Source organism: Phoenix dactylifera, chromosome 1 (assembly GCF_009389715.1).
Source record: "Phoenix dactylifera cultivar Barhee BC4 chromosome 1, palm_55x_up_171113_PBpolish2nd_filt_p, whole genome shotgun sequence".
NCBI classification, from domain to species: domain Eukaryota; kingdom Viridiplantae; phylum Streptophyta; class Magnoliopsida; order Arecales; family Arecaceae; genus Phoenix; species Phoenix dactylifera.
Window position 1 is genome coordinate 21,246,416 of NC_052392.1, and position 21,174 is coordinate 21,267,589.

At 37.0% G+C, this 21,174-nt stretch overlaps 2 protein-coding genes across 2 annotated transcripts; both read right to left on the reverse strand.

Annotated features, from left to right (window-relative positions):
• Window positions 1-698: 698 nt before the first annotated feature.
• LOC120111686 (amino acid transporter AVT6E) lies at window positions 699-3,178 on the reverse strand. The gene has a single exon (XM_039129491.1). The coding sequence runs from the start codon at window positions 2,942-2,944 to the stop codon at window positions 1,514-1,516; it is 1,431 nt and encodes a 476-aa protein (XP_038985419.1). The 5' UTR covers window positions 2,945-3,178; the 3' UTR covers window positions 699-1,513.
• Window positions 3,179-4,492: 1,314 nt separating this feature from the next.
• On the reverse strand, window positions 4,493-14,740 carry LOC120111695 (protein OS-9 homolog). Its single transcript, XM_039129512.1, is given in 9 exon segments — window positions 4,493-4,899; window positions 4,902-4,966; window positions 5,162-5,268; window positions 5,354-5,420; window positions 5,571-5,686; window positions 6,479-6,550; window positions 6,638-6,841; window positions 7,681-7,757; window positions 14,430-14,740. Coding segments are annotated over 9 exon segments (891 nt in total). The 5' UTR covers window positions 14,536-14,740; the 3' UTR covers window positions 4,493-4,822.
• Between the last annotated feature and the right edge of the window lie 6,434 nt (window positions 14,741-21,174).

Sequence of the window (21,174 nt, forward strand, 5' to 3'; positions counted from 1 at the left end):
TACCAATACGGTCAGCACCTACCACTGAAACGATGCCTGCTGCTGATAATGCGGCTACTGTTCAAAATGCACCTGCTGAGGTGAATGCTGGTGTGGCTGAAGCTGCAAAGAATGCTCCGGTTTTTTTTCATGCTAATGACCCAACCAATCCAGAAGGAGCTCTTAGCTCCTCCTCTGTCGGAAAAAGGGTTGGCGTCAGATTTGGCGGCATGGCCAAGTGGTAAGGCGGGCAGTTGAATCCTCTGCATGAGGAAGTCACCTCTATATGACATATCACCTTTCATGGGAACTCCCATATTATGGAGAATCGCGAATTTCAACTCCTTAACAAAATCACCCACCATGATGGCTACATCCGGTTAGATAATCTCCTATTTGTGTCCAGCAATTCAAAGCATCACATACCCCCTCAAATAGGCTCTCTTATACTCATGGGAAAGGGCAAATTTTCGAGTGCAATTTAAACTCACAAGTCCTAATGAATTAGTTGGTCGAACAATGAAATCAATGATGAGAGGTAGTTCACCATCGAAAATCACATTGTTTAAATTAATAACCATTTTGCACTTTACACTGCATGCATCTCTACTCTTCTAACTCGTATCTGTCCCCATAATACATTATCTTAACGATGTCAGCCAGAATTAACATGACCATTGTTTTTTGAGCATACAACAGTAAACTATAACTAGTAAGCATGAGGAAGATATGGAGCTTTTACGTTAATATGTTGCTGTTGCATAACAGTACATGGTCGGATTTGGAGCATGTGCTCACAATGCAACAATGTTTTAGCACATAGCTTACAAAACAAGAAAGAAATAAGCTCGTAAAGAATGAATGGTGCTGCCAAGCGATAGAAATGGGAAGATTTTATTCAACAAGTATTAATATAAAAAAAAAGTTATAGCAGCCTGTGACTTACTCTGATGACCAAGACTCCAGAGGAATATAATGCTCGACCAATAGACTAGTGCCTCAATTCTTCCTTTCAACATGCCCCAATTCCATTCTAGAAGCATGTCTGCATGTGAACACCACCTGAACTGCTACTCCAAATCTTAAAGGACGAATCTTGAACTCAGGAACATGAAAAGAAGTCTTGCATCTGTATAAATTCCTCGGTTTGAAAGACAGTGTCACGTAAATCCAATACCTCATATCTCCTCAATCTGTTCCCTGATATTCAAGGCAATGATAGCTGCCAAGCTTTGCCTCTCATGGTGGATGCATGAAGAAACACCTCTTGCAAAATAATCAGCATACTGTTTTCAGAAAAGTAATAATCAAAGATTCAAAATGGTTGTTGCAAGTATTTATCAACCAGAAAAAAAGGGTCACCAATCACAGCATATCCAAACAAATTCAGCAAAATTTTGCCATCATCTATCTACTGGAAAACCTGATGAGTTATGTAGGCTAATCTGATCTGCTTCTGAGGCTATAAATATTGCCAATTACTCCAACAATGCTTTGACATCATCTATCTACTGGAAAACCTGAGTTATGTAGGCTAATCTGATCTGCTTCTGAGGCTATAAATATTGCCAATTACTCCAACAATGCTAACAACCACTGCCAAAACTAACATCATCCATGATAAGAACTTTTCTCGTACTCCCAAATTCTTCCCTTGCTTATCTAATCTTAGAGCAATGAGAGCTGGGAATATAAACCCCAGTGCGAGTCCGGTTGTTGCGCCTGTAAACTTGAAAGCAACCCAGATATTGGGTACCGTGGTAGAACCAAGATATATAATCGCCAACAGCACTGCTGTCAAAGCCAGGATCTTCTTCCTACTTCCAGTAGCCGATCCGGAGAAGACCAATGCATCCACAGTTTTCCTCAGAGAGAAATGAACGACAGGGAAAACAAGAACCAGATGAAGAACATACCCAATCCTCACCACATAGTTCAGAACTGAACTGAATCTGATCCCAAGATCCTTGTCGAAATTTGTCAGCACATCCGACTCGGTCTCGTCTCCGAACAAGAGATAGCCCGAAATGGCCGTCGAAGCATAGACGACGACGCACAAAACCGTGCTAATCCTCCCCACCCTATTCATCTTCCGAGGTGTCCTCCCCTTAAGCTCATTGTAGATCGGCTGAACATTAAAGTGGCAAACGTAGGCGTTCGTCATGATCGGAATCACCACCAGCAAGTCCAAGATCGCAGCTTTCGACCCGAAATCCGGCCCCATCCTCGGCGTCTTGATCCGGCGTTCGGCGAGCTTAACAAAGGCAATGATACACGACACGACGACAAAGACGACGGCGAGAGCAACAGAGGCAGCCGAGGTCAAGCTCAAGGAATCGATCTTTTCAAGAGCACAGAGAGGAGCTAAAAAGATTACCAACACTACAAGGATCACCAGCTTCCGGTGATCCCACGATCCATTCCCGAGCAGTTGGTCGAAGACGCCGATATGCTCGGAGGAGCCCGACATCACATCCCCTATGATTATGAGATAGACGACGAGAATCCCCGCATTGTTAAGGATGATACAGATCTCGGAGACGATTCGGGAGGGGCGGCCGAGGGCGGATTGGACGACTTCGCCGTAGGAGGAGGCCTTGCAGTGGGCCGAGAACCGGACGAGAAGCTCGATGCTGATCTCCGACAGAATCCCCATCAAAATTATCGACGCGAAGCCAACGGCGACGCCGAGGACCTTCATGGTGGCCGGGAGGGCCATGATCCCAGCGCCGATGATCGACGTAGCCAGATTGAAGACGGCACCGGGGATACCCGACCCGGCAGAGGCGGCGGCGCCGTCGGCGCCGCCCTCGGCGTCGAGAATGAGCGGGAGGTCGTCGAATTCGCCGAATCCAGCGCCGTCCTCTCCATGGAAGAAGTCCTTGGTGGAATCTTTTTCAGGGGTCGGGGATTGGAGTTCGATGGAGGAAGAAGTGACGGGGAGGGGGGAGTAATGGGAAGCCATGGGTCAGGGGATAACGAGGGGTTATCGAGCCAGAGTTATTCGCGCATAAATTTAGATGAGAAGTTGCTGAGAATTGTGGGAGGAAGGCCGGCGCGAGATGGAATTACCAAGAAATAGGAGCTTTTCGCTGCAGATCTGAGTCGGGAGATTTGGATCAATGAACAAACACTTGGTGGGGTTTTTCCCTTTTTTTTTTTTTTGTCGCACCGCTTCCCTCGCCTCTCTCCTTCTCGTTAATTTGAGAGAGAGAGAGCGCAGAGGGGAAGCCCTATCTTTGGGGGCAAGATGGGAAGTTTACTAATTGGACGAGGGCTCGCATGCTTCGCCCGTACACTTACCGCCGCCTGGGATGAGGTGGATCTCCTCCGGTCTAGTCGGAGCATAGTTAGCGAGCCAATAGGATAATGAAATTTGGGTTCAAACCTTATTAATATCATGAAATTTGGGTGTTAGGCTTAAATTTTAATCTAATAGGATAATGAAATTTGGGTGTAAATTGCATAAGTTCCAACTATAGAACCTCTTTCTGTATATGTAGGGATGTACATATGCATATATCAATACACATAATATGTAATGTAATATATAATTTGCATACATCATTATATAACATTCTTGTCAGCACATGAATTAATGCAAGTACTTACTTACTATTCATGTTTTCCAACAAAAAGTAATTTGGAAGCATCTGAAGGGACTTTCCTTTAATACTTCTATTTCTTTGGGATATATGTAGTTACTTCCATCTTAAATTTGAACTCCTCCAACATGAGTTCACACTTTGACACGAGAGACTCACGAACAGTATCTTCCTTTGGCAGGGTGTAGTACATATTGCAATGCAAGAAATATAGCTATCATTCATGTTTTCCAACAAAAAGCAATATGCAAACATCCGGAAGGGCTTTTCTATCATAATTTATTTCTGTAGGAGATATATGCAGTAATCCATCTGAAGTTTGAAAGAATTCACACTTTTATACAAGAGAATCTTAAAATATCTTCCTTCGATCTGGAGTTGAACGTAATAATCATCAACTTGGCACTAGTCACGGCTTGCAGCTTTTCGTGATCGCATTTAATTTGTTGCCAAAAACTGACAAAGACTGTTTGGAAACATGAAGATCCAAACCCCCAGTCTGGATCCGTTTGATTGGACTTGTGGTCTAATTAGCTTCTGCGGATCTAACTCAGGAACTCGACTAAGCTTCTGGATGGATCTGCGGTCTAATCAGGCGCGGTTTCTGAATGGAAAAATAACTTTATAATCTCTGTATCTCGTGTTTCATATTGTATAATTGTATCATACTGGTATCATTTAGAGTTGCCTAGGCGTATATGCTCACCATAATCTGTAATTTAACTAAATTTCTAGGGCAGTTCTTCATCTTCCCAAGTTTCCACCTTAGCTGCTTATCCTACCTAGAAATGGTGGGGGAAGTAGTTAGTGGTTAGAAGCATGTAAGGCCAAGCTTAGATGTTGGGGAAGTAGCCTTCGCCATCAAACATCATTATCCATACAGGATCAACTTGGGAAAATATCTCGTCTTAACTTCAACACTTTGATTGAGTAGGAAAGAGAACAAACAGTTGGATGTGAATTGACAAGGATCATCCCTTAGTTGGCCAGATTTAATCGGCAGTTTTCATTTTCTAATCTCCCAGTCCACACAGCAGAAAAGGAAATTGAACAACAGTCAGTGGAGATCCATCGATAGACAATTTCGTATAACCAATATCATACAATATGTCGATGAAGCTCCAAATTAGATAGAGGTCAAAAACAGTTGTCAGAAATCTACTATTTTTTAACCCATTGAAAATCTCTGTAGTCCATCTCCTCAATGTCTTCACCTATGGGGTTGGGGGAATCTAAACTCAAGTTGCGCGCCGTCCAGTTTCATCAGTGATTATGGTAATCTGTGTGCCTTTCAGGCTGTCCTCTACCGATGAGTCTTTGATGTCTCTGGCATCTCATTGCAGTGGATGGTGTGCCATGTTGGCCTTTCTTGTTGAAATATCCTGCCATGGAGATCACAAGAGCAATCAAAATAAGAAATGTGCTTCCCATTCCAGGTTTCCAAGTATATTACCAATTAGTCGCTGTTTCCCCAATATTTTAACGCTCGACTTTCTCATACAATCACAAAAGCAGTTCAAAGCAATCTACTGGTTTGGAATCACACGAAAGGACATTAGAAGGGTGTTGAGACTTACGGGTGCTTGCAAAGCGTTGGGCATTGAACAGTGACAACATACTTGCAAGTAGAGATCTCTTTGATTGAACTGATCACTGCCGCAGGCTCCGAGCATACAAACCTAACCTGCAAAGAGAGGAGAGAGTATATGTGAGAAACAAGCCAGAGGAATTACACAGATTATTATGATGCAAGCTGAGCATTTATGTACCTCAGTTTCTCGAGGTTGATTTGTAAGGTCACAAATGGTTCCATTTGTATATTGATGAGCAAGATACCTGATCAAATTTTCTAAAGGATCAGCTGATCATTTTATTTTCCTCTCATTTATTTCATTATTTTTCTTCTCCTCTTCATTTTTCTACTTGAACAAATAAGGTGGGTCCAACTTATAACATCAAGACTGCCCATAAAGGAAGTAGTTCTACCTTTGAGCAGCATCTTTGGAACGAGGATCTTTAAACATGGAAACACCAGAACGGTTCTGGTTAAAAGCAGCTGTTGCCTCAGGGTCAAAGACACCCAAAACAAATTCTTGAACAGCCTGATAAAACGAAGCAATTTATTTCATATAATTTTGTGCCAGCATATACAGTCCCACGTTAAGAGAAAATGTTATTAATAGAGCTTACAGCATCAGATACATGGTGGCATCTATTGGAATTTGTTTTGGATGACATAGAAAAGAAAAATAATAGCCAACTTAGAGAAAAATGACCAAAACTGTGAGGACCTGAATTTTAATTTGGTGAGAAGCCTTCAGTAATATGATTTATAAGCTATATAAAATTATATCATAGATCACAAAAAATCACTTTGATGAACAGAAATTTAAGACCAGCACTGAATGCACCAGGGACAAAGAAATATAACAAACATACAGTAGAGATGAGGCCACATAACTTCCATCTGAACGTTGCAAATTGATACACCTAGAATACTGAAATACGTTGCATCTCAAAACTGGCCAACCATGAACTGATACGTCAGTTATTCTTTACTCACGTGAAAAATAATTGTGGGTTCTCCAAGTGCAAGTGGTCTTAACAAGGCTGGGTTACTACAGTAAAGGACAGTTCTGAGGCTAGAATTGAGACGACTAGTAAACATCGCTTTTGGTGACTTAACAAGACAGGGGCCTATCAATAAATAATCTCATGGTATGGGTAGGGCATGATTTTGACCTTGCTATATAATTATGTCAATTTGTAAAAGAGCAGAGGAAAGAACTTAACAGAATCTCTGGTGCATCCATTTGACATTATTTTTCTGGTCCCGCACAGGAAGTTTTTTGATCTAGAGAGCTCACAAATACCACAAGAAATCAGCAGCTTACTTTATCATCTTCCACATGAAGCTGTCGCAAATGTTTCTGGTAACAGATTTCATAAGACCACCAACCTTCATGCTGCAAAAGACATGATAATGTAAGAAAATTTTTAACAAAAGCTCTGTCCAAAAGAATTGTCAAGATATTTATCTAGGGAACCCTCACTCTGTACAAGCACTTGTCTTTTAGAACATCAATTAACTCATCTGGTGTCTTCAACTTGACCCACTGGTCACTTTCTAAAATGATATTGCTTGAATTCATTGGGGCAATGGACCTCCCTGTTTTGGTTTCCTCAACAAAAGGCAAGAAACACATGTAACTTTGCCCCTCCTTATTGGACATCATCAACGACACCTGGTCATTCTCCTGCACAACAATCTCATCCATATCACTATTTGTCCTAGCTACTAACATAAACATTATTCTAATGAAATTGATCTGAACAACACAGTCAACATCTCCCAACAAAGAAAAGGAAAATATGAGCTTACAGCAGTCAGGTGGTAAAATTAGGGGCCAAATCATAGTAACCCTAATAATTACACAGAGGAAAAGGGAGGGGGGGGTGCATAATTTTTTCAACAAAACAATTTCTAGCTCTTGACATAGGCAACACGTCAATAACAAGCCTGAAAGGGCTTTTCCGGTATATATAAATATCAATTATTCACTATCAAAAGAACCAGTACTCATAACTAACTATGCAGACTATAATATATGCAGTACTGTATAAGATAAAAACCATCCTCTTTTACCTCCATGTCTTCACCTGGAAATTCAGATTGTAGGATATCAAATTGCAACTTCCCCCAGTGCATATAATCCAAACTCAAAATTTTACTTTATTTGTTTCATCTATTAATTACTTTAACTCATCCCAAAAGGACAATGAAAACTTATAGCCAAGCTTCAGGTTTCAAGAATCTCAATTTAATTTTCACTTACATATTTTAATTCATCGTTATATATTTGATTCCTATCTGCTGAATAACTTCTTGATACATGTGAAATATAAAAATATGACATGAAGTATTGAAAACAAACGGGATGATTCCCAGTTGGCATATATGACACCAATTGGTATCAAGCTAGAGTAGAGATACAATTATCTTTTCCAACAACTGTAGACAGACTTCATAATTTATAGTTGATGTTCAAATCATCTAAAAACACTGAACTAGCGAAAGCTATATAAATATACTCACAGGATGAAAAGGGGACTCTGCTGTATGAAACTCAGCCTTGTATTTTGGCTCACGAGAACTCCGACCAAATGGAATACCTAATAGGCAAGATATAAAAAGCAATGAATTAATCTCTATGAACATGCCGCATAAAACCTATACTATGGTAGAAACAGTGATGATGTCCCACATAGACATGAATATGGTTATCAGACATGAAAAACTCCAATTTCCATCTAAAAGAAGCATGTATTTGTAATTCTGGTTTGTGTTTGCTTGTATGAACACAATCAAACTGATATGAGGGAGCACATTTTTGAACTAAAATCATGAGAAATTTAAAACTAGAACTATATTTTTCATCTCAAATTCTAGGAAAAATAAACATTAAGGACACGTTCTCAAGCAGAAGCACAGTAAAATCAGCTATACTTAATGTCACCAAGAGACATTGTTCGTTAGCTCAAAGACTAGATCACTTCCATCTGAAACTCCAAATATGTACTTAGCAATAATATCTTGCGGTGTTGTTAAAAGCTTACCTAGGCACCTAATTTGGTCAGACTGCATAGGCCAAGCCTGCTTAAATCCTACTTTAAGAGTTCCTTTTCCCATTTTCTTTCCCTATTCAAGCCTCATATAGGACATGTGGGAGGCCAGTGAAAACTACCATAAACCTAGTAGCAGCCATTGGGCTCATCAACAACTACTAAGGACAGCCTAGCAACGGCTGCAATGGCCAGCACTAGTCCTAATGTTGTGTAATTTTTCTTCTTTCTTCTCCTTCTTCAGACCAATCTTCAACTTCTTATTCTCCTTCCTCTGAATTTTTCATCTTCTATTTCCTATCTCCTCTTCACCTAGCCATCCTTTCCCCCTTTTTCCTCTCTCTCTCTCTCTCTCTCTCTCTCTGCTTACTAGCTCCTATCTCGGTTGCCTCCTCCTTGACGGTTGCTGGCTGCAGCCCTGTAGCTTGTTCGCTGCTGATTCCAGCCATCATCGTCCTCCTTTTAGCTACCTAGCTATGTTCTATAACTTGTTGGCTGCTGCAATGGCTGCTCTCCTTCTTGTGGATTTTGATCTTTGGATGTTTTAGTACAAAAAACAGGTTTCATGATACTAGATATGGTAGAAAGAAATAATCTATGTGAGATATATGGGCATGCTTATTTATGCATATGATTAAATCTATGCATATTTAAAAGCTTGGAGCGCTATCCTCCCTAGACGGCTGCTTAGGCCGTATAGGGAGTCCACTGATTAGCCTCGCCTCAGCAGTTGGACAGGTATCTTGACAATTCATTCATATATCATTTTGCAATAATCATAGTAAACTAATTCAGAGTACTTGGTAATATGCATATCTGGAAGAAAAGTCATAAAGAAGGCATAAATGGTCATTGCATGCAAATACCAACAAGGCAAGCAAACACATCCAACAAATTTGACAATGTAACTAAAGAAAGACCAAAATGAGTTACTTGCAACTACTCGAAGTGGAAATCCTTGACCTCATGATTGCAAACAATATTCTCGAATGTACTACAGGGTCAACCTTTAGTCATATTAACAGTTTAAGCAGCCCAAATGATAGTCCAACATGTGGCAACACTTTCAAATGATGACTATAAAAAGGAATTTATTAGGAAATGCAAAATATAAGCATGATGCAGTCTTAAGGAACTATTTTTGAAAAATTAATTTGATTCAAATTTCCTGGTACTAGGAGCACAAGGGGAACGTACATAAAAAAACATGGGAAACCATGGAAAAACAGAACTGCCTATCAATCAATGAAAAAATCGGGATATGGCCTCTCATGCCTCTCTCTCACTTCAACTTCATCCTTTTCTTTGAGAAAATAAGGTTGATAAAAAGGCCACTGCCTCAGCATCTAGGCAAACAAACTACCTAGGGCCTTGTGCTTTCCAAGGATTTCAGGTGAGGTGGCATCCTAGAGAACTAGCTTGCCCAAGGTCTACATTTTTGGTACCAGTTACCATGCTGGTTGGTAACCATATGATATAATACCAAACTGTACCATAACAACACTCAGCACGGTCTGCATATCGGTTCAATATTGGTGCATCTTTTCTAGTTTTTCTTTTTTCTTTTTTGTTTTGAAGGATTATTTTAATGTTTATGGTTGTTTAAATGATGATTTCAAGGGTATTTTGATGTTATTTTATGTTTACATTGACCTCGATAGACCATATGATGGTATAATGAATGTAATTACAATATATTTAACATAGATAATGGATATTTCTGATCTTGAAAATACATATATAAAATTGATTTGAACTACAATATATGTACCGACATCTAGTTCTCCGTGGAGTGTCTATGCCACTCATATATATTGGGTTCTTAATCACAGTTGAAGCCCGGGATCTGACTCCAACCTAGATACTTTGCCCATCCCTCCATGCCATAATCCAAACCTTCTAGATAGCCACCCTAATACTAATCCCCTATCTGATATTGGGCTAGCCATCCTATCTCAGGGAAGATCACAGCAGCGAAATTTGAGCCATAATCTAACTAAGACTATGGAGGGCAGTAGTTGCTCGAAATATGATGTTAGATAAGTAATATCCATATTGATCATACCCTAGTTGTGCAGAATAAGATCCAATATACCATGCAGATCCAAACATACCTAGGGAATCTACTCCGCATGCTAGATCATCTAATAGTAACATCGTGTCTTGAACCACCTCGAGGGACCCATCTTTTATATGCTACCATAACCTCATGGGCTCTACATCGTACATCATAGTCTTTATTCAATGTGGCATAAGTGAACTGCGATTCATTGATGAGTTGACTAAAATCATAAGGACATTTCCTACAAGCAGCCACATCGGAAAAACCACCATCTACATAATGCTTCAATCTCATCATCCCTCCCCCTCCACTTTGCATTGGTTTATTTGCACCACCAGTGGTACCAACTCATGAATGTCAATCTCCTTTTCTATCTTCCTTTTTGGATCCCTTTCTGCAAGTTTGACGAACACACATCATAAACCATCTCATTGACTACCATAAATTATGTAAAGTGAATATAAACTTTTTTAAAGAGTAAATAAATTTTATATTTTTAGAAAAATTAAGAATTTTGTAATTTAATTTCACTTCAAGTATGTAATAATTTATAATATTATGTAAAGCTAAGCTCATTTTCCTAGAAAATATACCCCAGTCACCAATATATTACCATAATTTTCATGATTGTTAGATGAATTAATAATTTTTAATTAATAAATTATATAAAATTAAATTTATATTGTAATGCAAAAAAATAGTTGGGTTTTTTGCATGATACCCTCCCAAATATCGAATTTTACATGAATATCCTTTCAAAATTGATATTTGCACATATACCCTGGTAAAATATTTGTTTTGTTATTCTACCCCTTTTTTAATCCGTATTTTTGCATATATACCCGCGCCATCTAACGTTGTTAAAGAATTAGCGGTTTCAAATTAAAATGACTAAAATACCCTTAATGGATAGAAGTGCAAAAAGAAACATTTATAAGCTGATCGCGACGGAGGACAAAAAAGTAATTTCAAAATTTTATTTTATTTTTAATTAAAATAAATATGATTTTTTATTAATGGTGTTAGAAAAAATAGTTATATTAGGGGCATTTGTGCAAAAATAGTGTTTTATGAGGGTACAGAAATAAATATAAATTTTAAGAGGGTATTTATGCAAATTTGAATTTTTAGAAGGGTATTTATGCAAAAAATTCCAAAAGAGTTGAATTGCTTCAAGCGATATGTCTGCATTATATATATATATATATATTACTAATCTTTCATAAATTTCAATGTTTTAAAATATTTTTTATTAATTTTTAGATGATAAATTAATATTTAATTATAAAATATCTAAAAAATTAATTTTAATCCGGATTAATGTAGAACCTATTAAGGGTACCACATATATTTTTTCAGCTTATGAGTACGCATTAATCATCACTAAATTTGAAATTTATTTGAATCCGAGCTTAGATTCGGGTAGCCATAATCATGCCCAAATTTAAATAAATTGCTAGCAAAATAGCAAAGTAATATGATACTCCCAAATATGCTACCATTTTTTATATTTTTTTTGAATTTTATTTTATTTATTATTATTTTTTGATCAAAAAATATGTTTTAATATGAAAAATTACATGATCATCGAAAAATCATGATTTCTTCTTCAGTGCAAAGATCATTCTTAAATCTACAGTATATCATGATATGATTTCTCCTTATTTTTTCCTTTTTTTGCCTATTTTAGGTATCAGAAGAAAAAAAGAGAATGGGATAATAGAGGGGGTTATACCTGATCTCGGAGGAATTTAGCCTCAAATCCGGCAAGAAAACCCTTTCCCCTTCATTTTATCTTGGATTGTTTTCCGAATAAGATAAGGTAAAGAAGGCATGAGAGGTCTTCTCTACCTCCCTGCCAATAACTGGGGTAGTAAGGGGCCCAAACTATCCTTAAATAAGTGGACCCAAGTGGTTCCATTTGGTTCAGCCTGGTTCGAACCTCTTACGAGCCAAACCACCAAATCGTCCAGGTAACCAACAGGTTTGGTATTGTACATTCTGAACCAGGCAGTTCAGGCTGATTTGGCCAACCTTGAGCTTGGCCCTTGGGTGGTATTTGGCCAACTAAAGGCTCAAGTAGGTTCCTTGATCCTTGGTTAATTTAAGAAATTAAATTTTTAACTCATTCCTACCAACTAAATATCTATTAGTGGAAGAGAGACAAAAGCAAAGAGCATTATTATAAAGTGGAATGCATTTATCTAAGATCACACCGACTTCATCTAATTGATAACACTCATTGATTAATACTTGAAATTATTTTTTGTTGATTCCCTTAACACTTCCATTATGTGATTAAAAAAATGGGTTAACATAAGGAAAGAAGCTTGAGGGAGGGGGAAAGGAAGAAGTTGAACAACGGGATGAGCATTCTGGCAAGGTTTGTCCAGTCTTTTGTCCCCCACATCTGTCTGTTTCCCTATGAAACTCCTTTTTTTCTTTCCTTTTGCCTTTTTGATCCCTTGTCCATCCCTCTTGCTTGGTTTTATCCCCTACAGTCGCTATGCTACATGTAAATATTAACCAACTGGTGAGTCACTTATCAACTCCAATTATCCACCACCTTCTTTTATTTATTTTTCCTCTTTTGTCGCCTAAGTTTCTTCTCTATGCATCTGCATATGAAAACATACCAATTTTCTCCAAAAAAAATAATCTTATTATTTTTATGAATTTTTTACTCAATTAGCCAGCTTGGTTGAAGAGGCATTGCACCTAGGCCTCCAGGACTAGACAACTTCTTCACAAAGGTTGTCGCTCCCTAGGACAACCTAGCCAGTTGGACAACTTCTTATCTTACTTGCATCCTTCTTTGGTATCAATTATTGTTTTCATGCCTACATTGCAAGGTACAATGGCTATTGACTTTTCTTCTTGTTTGTTGTTTGTTTGTGGGTTTATATAAATCTTAGAATAAGTATCATTAAGATAAGTAAGCACTTCCTTATTACTTATAAATCTTACAATAAGTACCATAAACATAAGCAAGCACTTTCGTATTACTTCACACAAAACAAACTTTGCTCGGATGCAAAACATACCTCAAAGGCAACTTAATATAGTTCGACTGCATATCTTTTGATCAGGGCCAAGTTTAAAACTTTTAAAACCTACAGTCGCAAAAACATTTTAACATAGGTGAGGAGTGAAGATATCCTTAGACAAGCTCTGCATATTTTGGACCATAATTAACAGCACTATTAGAACAGCAATCATCTATAATCTTCTGGATTAGAATGTTGATCATAATTTTGCAGAGTAAGGTACTGTCATAATTTTGAATTGGACACTATGACAGAAGCACCATTGTCACCCTTCCAATTATTCAACATAGTCATGATCTGGGGTGCAATTAGTTTACAGGGGTCCTATACATAGTCTAGTTCAGTCAACTAAGAAGTTTAGGACCTTCAAGGCACAAACTTCTCAATTAAGATTTTCAAAGTAGTTAATATAAAAGTGATATTTCTTCTATTTAAATAAGTAAAGGCAGGATAATCTACTAGAACAGGCAATACTTACAAAGTAGGAGAATTAGGTAGTTTGATAGAAATGACTTTTCACAATTAGAAACAGCATGATGATTCAAGGGACCCTCTCCATATTCTTAGTAATTTAGGTGGTTTTTAGTAGATCCATTCTAACAATTTAAAGTTATATGCCTATAATGTATATAACTAGTCGTTCAGTTTTCTTGCTCTATGCCATTGATTTGGATGGCAACCAAGGTAATAAAAATGTATCACTTTGTGGTACTTTTCACGAGAGTGAATTCTTGAATTAACCTAGAAATGGAAGTCTGATGGAGTTATTACCCAAAATTGTGTGTTTATTTCCTCCCAACGTCCAATCATAAACATGGCTGAAATAAATTTCTATTTGATCATGTACAATGACAGCTATTTTGATTACAAATTCCAATTATGATTATAATTCCCAACATAGAGAAGCTTCAGTTCAAAATCGAACCTTTACATAAATCAAAACTATCATAGATAGACGCCCCATAGCACATCAAAAGCCAAGGAAAATCCAACTTTGCAAAAACCAGTTCAATTCTTCCGGCAGAAAACCTTTTCTCATAGGAATTGAAATCTAACCGTTCAAAGTATATAATTTAAGGGGAAAGGAAGGCATGAAAAGGGTTGACCAAATACCGGAAGTCGATACGAAGATCCCTGCGGAAACAGCGTTGCAGAAGAGATCGTGGGGTGAGAGAAGGAGAAAGAAGAGGAAGCCGGCGAAGAATTTCGCGGCTACCATCGAAGGGAGAAGAGTGCTTCTAGCCTCCGGCTTCGTTGGGATCTCTCTCGGCGACAGGGCGTCAAAGCCGCGAGGTGGCGGCTGAGGTGGAGTGGATCGGCGGCGGAGGCGGAGCAGACGCCTCGGAACCGGAAAGAGGAAGCCTCGTGAACGCGGAGGTGGTCTTGGGGATGGAGTCAAGGAGGAAGACCCGCGAAATCGGCGAAAGCTGCCGACCTATTATGAAGACTTATATCTAGTTTTTGGTTTTTATTTTTTATTTTTTTTTTTCATGAAGGACATCCCCAAATTGATATTTGCATATGTACGCTCGTAAAATACTTATTTTGTTATTCTACTTTTTTTTTTTAATTTTTATTTCTATATATATATCCATACCATATAATACCGTTGAAAAATTAACAATTTTAAATTAAAATAACTAAAATATTCTTAACGGATACACATGCAAGAAAAAACATTTATAAAGTGATTGTAATGGAAGACAAAAAATAATTTTAAAATTTTATTTTATTTTTAATTAAAATAAATATAATTTTTATTAACGGGGTATTTGTGCAAAATAATATTTTATAAGGATACAGAAATAAATATAAATTTAAGAAAGTATTCGCGCATATTTAAATTTTTAGAAGAATATTCATGCAAAAAATTCTATAACTTTCTACTGCTGACTTTATAACTTTTTGCCACTTCGGGGCTCATGTATTTAATTTATGATGGTAACTACCAAATAATTATCCTTGATATAAAAGCGAAAAAGTTGTATTTTATTAAAATATAATATATAGGATACATTAAGTATTAAAAATAATAAATAAATAATTTTGGAAAAAAAATATAGCATGTATCATGACGCACATACTATTTAGTTTTTGCATATTCTGGATGGGCATTGGTGCTTTTGGAAGCAGTGAAATCGAGTGTTTGACTTAAACTCATGAATTTATTTTGTAAAACATTGAATATGATTAACTAAGCAACATTTAGTTAATTTAATATTTTTGATTGTTTTGATAATCAGGCCTAATGATCATGTAGCCACCAGTAGTTTAGCATCTCTCATAGTTAGTATATTGAGGATTACTACTAAAATTTTAAAATTTTAACAATAAAAATCAATGAAGGCAAAAAGAAAATAGATACAGGTAGATTCTCCATTCTTCTAACCTTAAAGTATACCGTACAAGGCTAATTTATAAGATACGATTTCAAAGTCCAAATACACTTAAAACTAAAATATGTTAATAAATTTCTAAGAAAAATAAAAATATAATAATATAAAAAAAGGGGCATCTCCAGAAAGTATGGAATGTCTCACCATGTCGAGTGCCAGGATAAGACAAGATGCAGTGCATTTTGTTCCATGAAAAATCTAAAGGCAGTTCTGCCTAGCAAGATATGAATATTTGATTAAAATAAATTATTTAGCAAAGTTTTAAGACAAAAATACAAAAATATATTGAAAAAAAAGCATCTGAGACTGAGGGGCATCTAGATCTCATACCATTCCGGGATGAAACTGTTATGGTTGGTAGCAATATTTAAGCTCTTGATTGAGCTTGATATAAAATAGGCAATAGCTTCCTGTACAGGACACACAAGATTTTGTTGCTTAAATGCAAGATTCAGTTGGCTTCTGCATTAATCTATGGCCATTTTTCTTTTCTTTTTTTGGGTCTATTTCACTATATGCTTTTTGTTTGGTGACATCCATAAGCATTTTTTTTTTTTTTTTGGTACAAATAAGCATGTGATTAATGGTTTGTAGCTTTGCTACCCATAGATGGAGGAAGCAGCAACTCTTTTAATTTCCTAATTGCAAATTGCTTATCTTAATTTCAAACACTTTGGCTAAGCCTCTTTGCTCTACCATTTTGCTTATACATGCATGCAAGAAATACCGTACCATGCCAAACCGTTTGATTTGGGGTATACCAAACTGTACCAGAGTGATTAGCATGATTCTGCCCCTTAGGTTGAGAAACCAGTGAGGAAGAGGAAGAGGAAGGGAGGGAGAGGAAAGGAGGAGGAAGGGAGGCAGGGAGAGGAAAGGAGGAGGAAGAGGAAGAGGAAGGGAGGGAGAGGAAAGGAGGAGGAAGGGAGGCAGGGAGAGGAGAGGAGGGGTGAGAGAGAGAGAGAGAGAGAGAGAGAGAGAGAGAGAGAGGGAGGCTTAGTTGCATATATTGTTTTATTAGAAAACTCTCGATATTGTTTATACATGTTCTAAATTTTGCTTCTTATGTTTTAAATATTACTTACATAGGCTACTGAAATAAGAACATTGGTGAGTATAACAGTGCTGTTTGGGTTAAGTCTATTTATATTTAGTGGTAAAAAATTATCTAATTCTTGTAGAAAAGGAAAAAAAGAACTATATTGAAATTTTATATATTATAATTATTTTTCTTGCAAAATCTCTATTTTTAATTAATTATATAAGCATGATATAATTTTGTAAAATAGTGTTCTTATAACACAATTAGACACAATGAAATGATGCCATATAAATATCACTATATAGTTAATTTGAATTTAGGCTTCCTAACTTTCCCAAGCTTTTATAGATCACATGAAACCCTATGCATCACCTCACTCTTTATTCAATGAATTAGGAAACCTATGCGTGAGTATGATTTATTGAGGAGTATGTTTTATTGATGTCTCCCATATTTATTGGGAAGATAATTGATGATTCGAGAGGATCTCTGATTTGATGTGAACCATTTTGGCCACTCTGGATAGGATTGGACAGGGTCAGGAGCGAGATCCGCCATATCGGGCAGCCGAGTTGTAAGACAAACTTCTGGATACCATAACTTAGTTATACAATATCCGATTGAGATGATCCTTTTTTCTTTTTGAATCAATCAATTTTTCAAGATCTACTATACAATGTCTCGTTTTTAAGGGGTGGCACCTTTAGCGATTAGGCTCAAATTCCATTATTTTGAGTCTAAAATGGAATTGTCAAACTGAAAGTTTTCTTTTGGATAAGATTTTGATTGAATGTATCTTCCAATCTTAGAAGAATCAAATAGAGCGACAGAAGGCAGAGCTAATATAGAAATCGAGATTTACCTTCTGAAGAATTTTAGCTTTTTCAAATTTATTTCTACTAGTCTATTTTAGGAAAGAGTCTTATTAGAACTAGAAAAAAAATTCAACTCAAATTCTGCAAAGATGGACCTCACTATTATAAATAAAGGCCGTGTACTTCGATTTTAGATCATCAATAAAAGAAAACATGACTTAAGCCGTACTTCCGCAATTCTTTTATCTTCATCCAAATTTCTTTTAAGAGATTCGAGTTGAGTGGGTCGAAAGAGTTCTTCCTTCTTCTAGATCGGATCAGTTGATGTCTTGAGCTTCTTCCTCGAGAAAACTAAGGCCTTGTTTGGGGGAGCTTTTGTAAGTAGAGCTATTAGAAGTAGAGTATTCTGAAGTAGAGCTTTTATAAAAAGCTGTCTGCTGTTTGGTAACTATATTTCTAAAGTGCCGTGACACTTTAACATGTATTTGGTAAACAAACTGAGAAAGTACTTTTATATGACAAAATTACTATAAAAAATATTGCATAGTATTATACAACAGAGCATAATAAAATATAACATATATTAATATATAAATATATGATATAGTATAATATTACTTTAATATAATATAATATTATTATAATATAGTAATATAACATTGTATACTATAACATAATAATTTAATATAATATTAAATTATTTAACATAACATATCAATTTATTATGATATAATGTAATATAATATTATATTTATAGTATAATACAATAATAAATTTATAAAAATATTATAATTATTAGCGTACATTAATTTTTCATAATATAACATAATATTAAATTATTTAACACAACATATTAATGTATTATGATATAATGTAATATAATATTATATTTATAGTATAATATAATAATAGAAAACAAGAATGCCTTTTCTTGCACAGAAGGGAGCCTGATCCACATCTAAGGTTCTTTGTTAGGGCAACAGATTTTTAAGTTTATAAAACGACAAAGTATGTAATTGTTATATTTTATTATGGGTATTTTGGTCAAAAACAAGCTTTCCGACAAAGCTCAAAACAGCTTTTTCGGAAGCTCTATTTTGGAGCTTCTCCTAAAAAGTTGTTTTGAGCTTTCTAGAAAAGCTAAAATAGCTTTCCGAAATTTTTACCAAATATTTTTTTCATCCAAAAATACTTTTAGAGGGCTCAAAAGTGCTTTTCGGCCCTCCAAAAGCTCTTCCAAATAGAGGGAGCTGTTAACAGTAGAGCTTTTGAAAGTAGAGCTTTCTAAAGTAGAGCTTTTATAAAAAGTTGTTTACTGTTTGGTAACTATATTTCTAAAGTGTTGTGGTATTTTAACATGTATTTGGTAAACAAACTGAGAAAGTACTTTTGTATGACAAAATAACCATAAAGGACATTGCATAGTATTATACAATAGAGCATAATAAAATATAATATATATTAATATATAAATATATGATATAGTATAATATTATTATAATGTAATATAATATTATTACAATATAGTAATATAACATTGTAACTATAGCATAATAATTTAATATAATATTAAATTATTTAACATAATATATCAATGTATTATGATATATATAATGTAATATAATATTATATTTATAATATAATACAATAATAAAGGTACAAAATATTATAATTATTAGCATACATTAATTTCTCATAATATAACATAATATTAAATTATTTAACATAGCATATTAATGTATTATGATATAATGTAATATAATATTATATTTATAGTATAATACAATAATAGGAAATAAGAATATCTTTTCTTGCATGGAAAGGAGTATGATTTACAGCTAGGGTTCTTTGTTAGGGCTCTAGTAGATTTTTAAGTATATAAAGGAACAAAGTATGTAATTATTATATTTTATTATAGATATTTTAGTTAAAAAAATTGCTTTCCGATAAAGCTCAAAACAGTTTTTTTGGAACGCTTCAAAATAGGGCTTCTTCCAAAAAGCTATTTTAGCTTTCTGAAAAAACTAAAACAGCTTTCCGAAATTTTTACCAAATATTCTTTTTCATCTATAAGTGCTTTGGGAGGGTTAGAAAGTGCTTTTTGGCCCTCCAAAGGCTCTCCCAAACGGGGCCTAAGCATTTGAAAGCAGCTTCAAAAAGGAAAAAAAAAAAGAAATTTCAGGTCCAACTACTAGAGTAAGCTCAAGATGGTAAATTTGATTGATTATATCAAGCTTGCATCCACCCAAATTATTTTGGGAAGTATGCTTTGACCATAGCAGAGATTAACCACAATCCACATTAGAGAGCACGAATCAACCCGATTGTAAGCCTAGCTTATAGTCACTAGGCATTGATACCATTAACGCCATGAACGGAGCTAAGTAGAGACGCGCCAACGTAAAACCGACCCAACCTTAGGAGTCGCGTCAAATCGACATTCAACAAGCTTGAAAGCTTAATTATATTCAGCCTTCAGTTCAAACTTCAGACATAATGTTGTGGTTCAAATTTGGCCCGAGGGTGACCATGCCGAGGCAGTCGAGGGAGCTGCCGGCCAGAGCGGATAAAGGGAGGCCATCTTCCGTGCGCCGGCGTACCTGCACAAAGCCTCACCGGTAGTTTCGGTGAGGGCCCTCCAATGCTCAAGTTAGAGTGGATCTTAGTTAGTCCAAAATTTCTTTAGGCGTTACCTGATGGAGCTATTTATAGTCCCCGTAGAGGTGCCCAGGTGGTGGAGGCATGGCCCGTCCGTATCATGGGAGGAAATGGCTTTTAGCCAGATGGCGCATAGCTAGAGCTTGCTTGAGGCGCACGGTGTAGACCATTCTTGTGAACAGTAAGGCGTTGATAGACGTGGTAGGGTATAGCTAGAGCAGCATGGCGTCGTCCTTGGTTGTCGTTGGCCAACAAGCAAAGCAAATCATGGCACGGTGAAGTTGTAATATACGGCCACACACGTAGGTATGGGTGCGTACGTGGAAGTGGTCATGGGCGAGGTCGAGCTCGATGAGAGGTCGCATCATATACTCAGCGAGGTCGGCCTAGTGGGCGTTTAGGTTGGGCTCGCTCGGAGGCCGCGACATATGTTTAGTGAGGTCGGCTTGGCGGGTGCTGAGGTCGGCCTAGCCTCCTCGATTCTGACGTTTGCTTGGCGGGGTGCCCCGAGCTCGAGAGTCGGGGTACATTGTTGAATAGGGTGCCTCGAACTTGGCCGGAGCGCGTTGTCGAATATCAAGGGCGCCCTGAGCTCGGCCAGGGCGCGTTAGTGAGTATAAAGGCGCCCCAAACTCGGGTTAGGGCGTGTCAGCGAATATAAAGACGCTTCGAGCTCTGCCGGGGTGCATCGGCGAATATAAGGGCAGCCCGAGCTTGGTCGGGGTGTGTCGTCGTATAATCCTACGGTCGAAAGAGCTTTTTGGCTCGTAGCCGATGCAGCAGGACGCCCCAAACTCGGGCTTGGAACGTCATTATTAGCATAAGAAGGGGTTGCTGCAGGTCGTAGCAGCAGAGAGATCCGGCCAAGGTCGGCTGAGCCTTCGGCGAACTCCGAGATCGGACTGGCTCTTAGCAAGGCCGAGGTCTGGTCTGGTCGGTATTGAAGT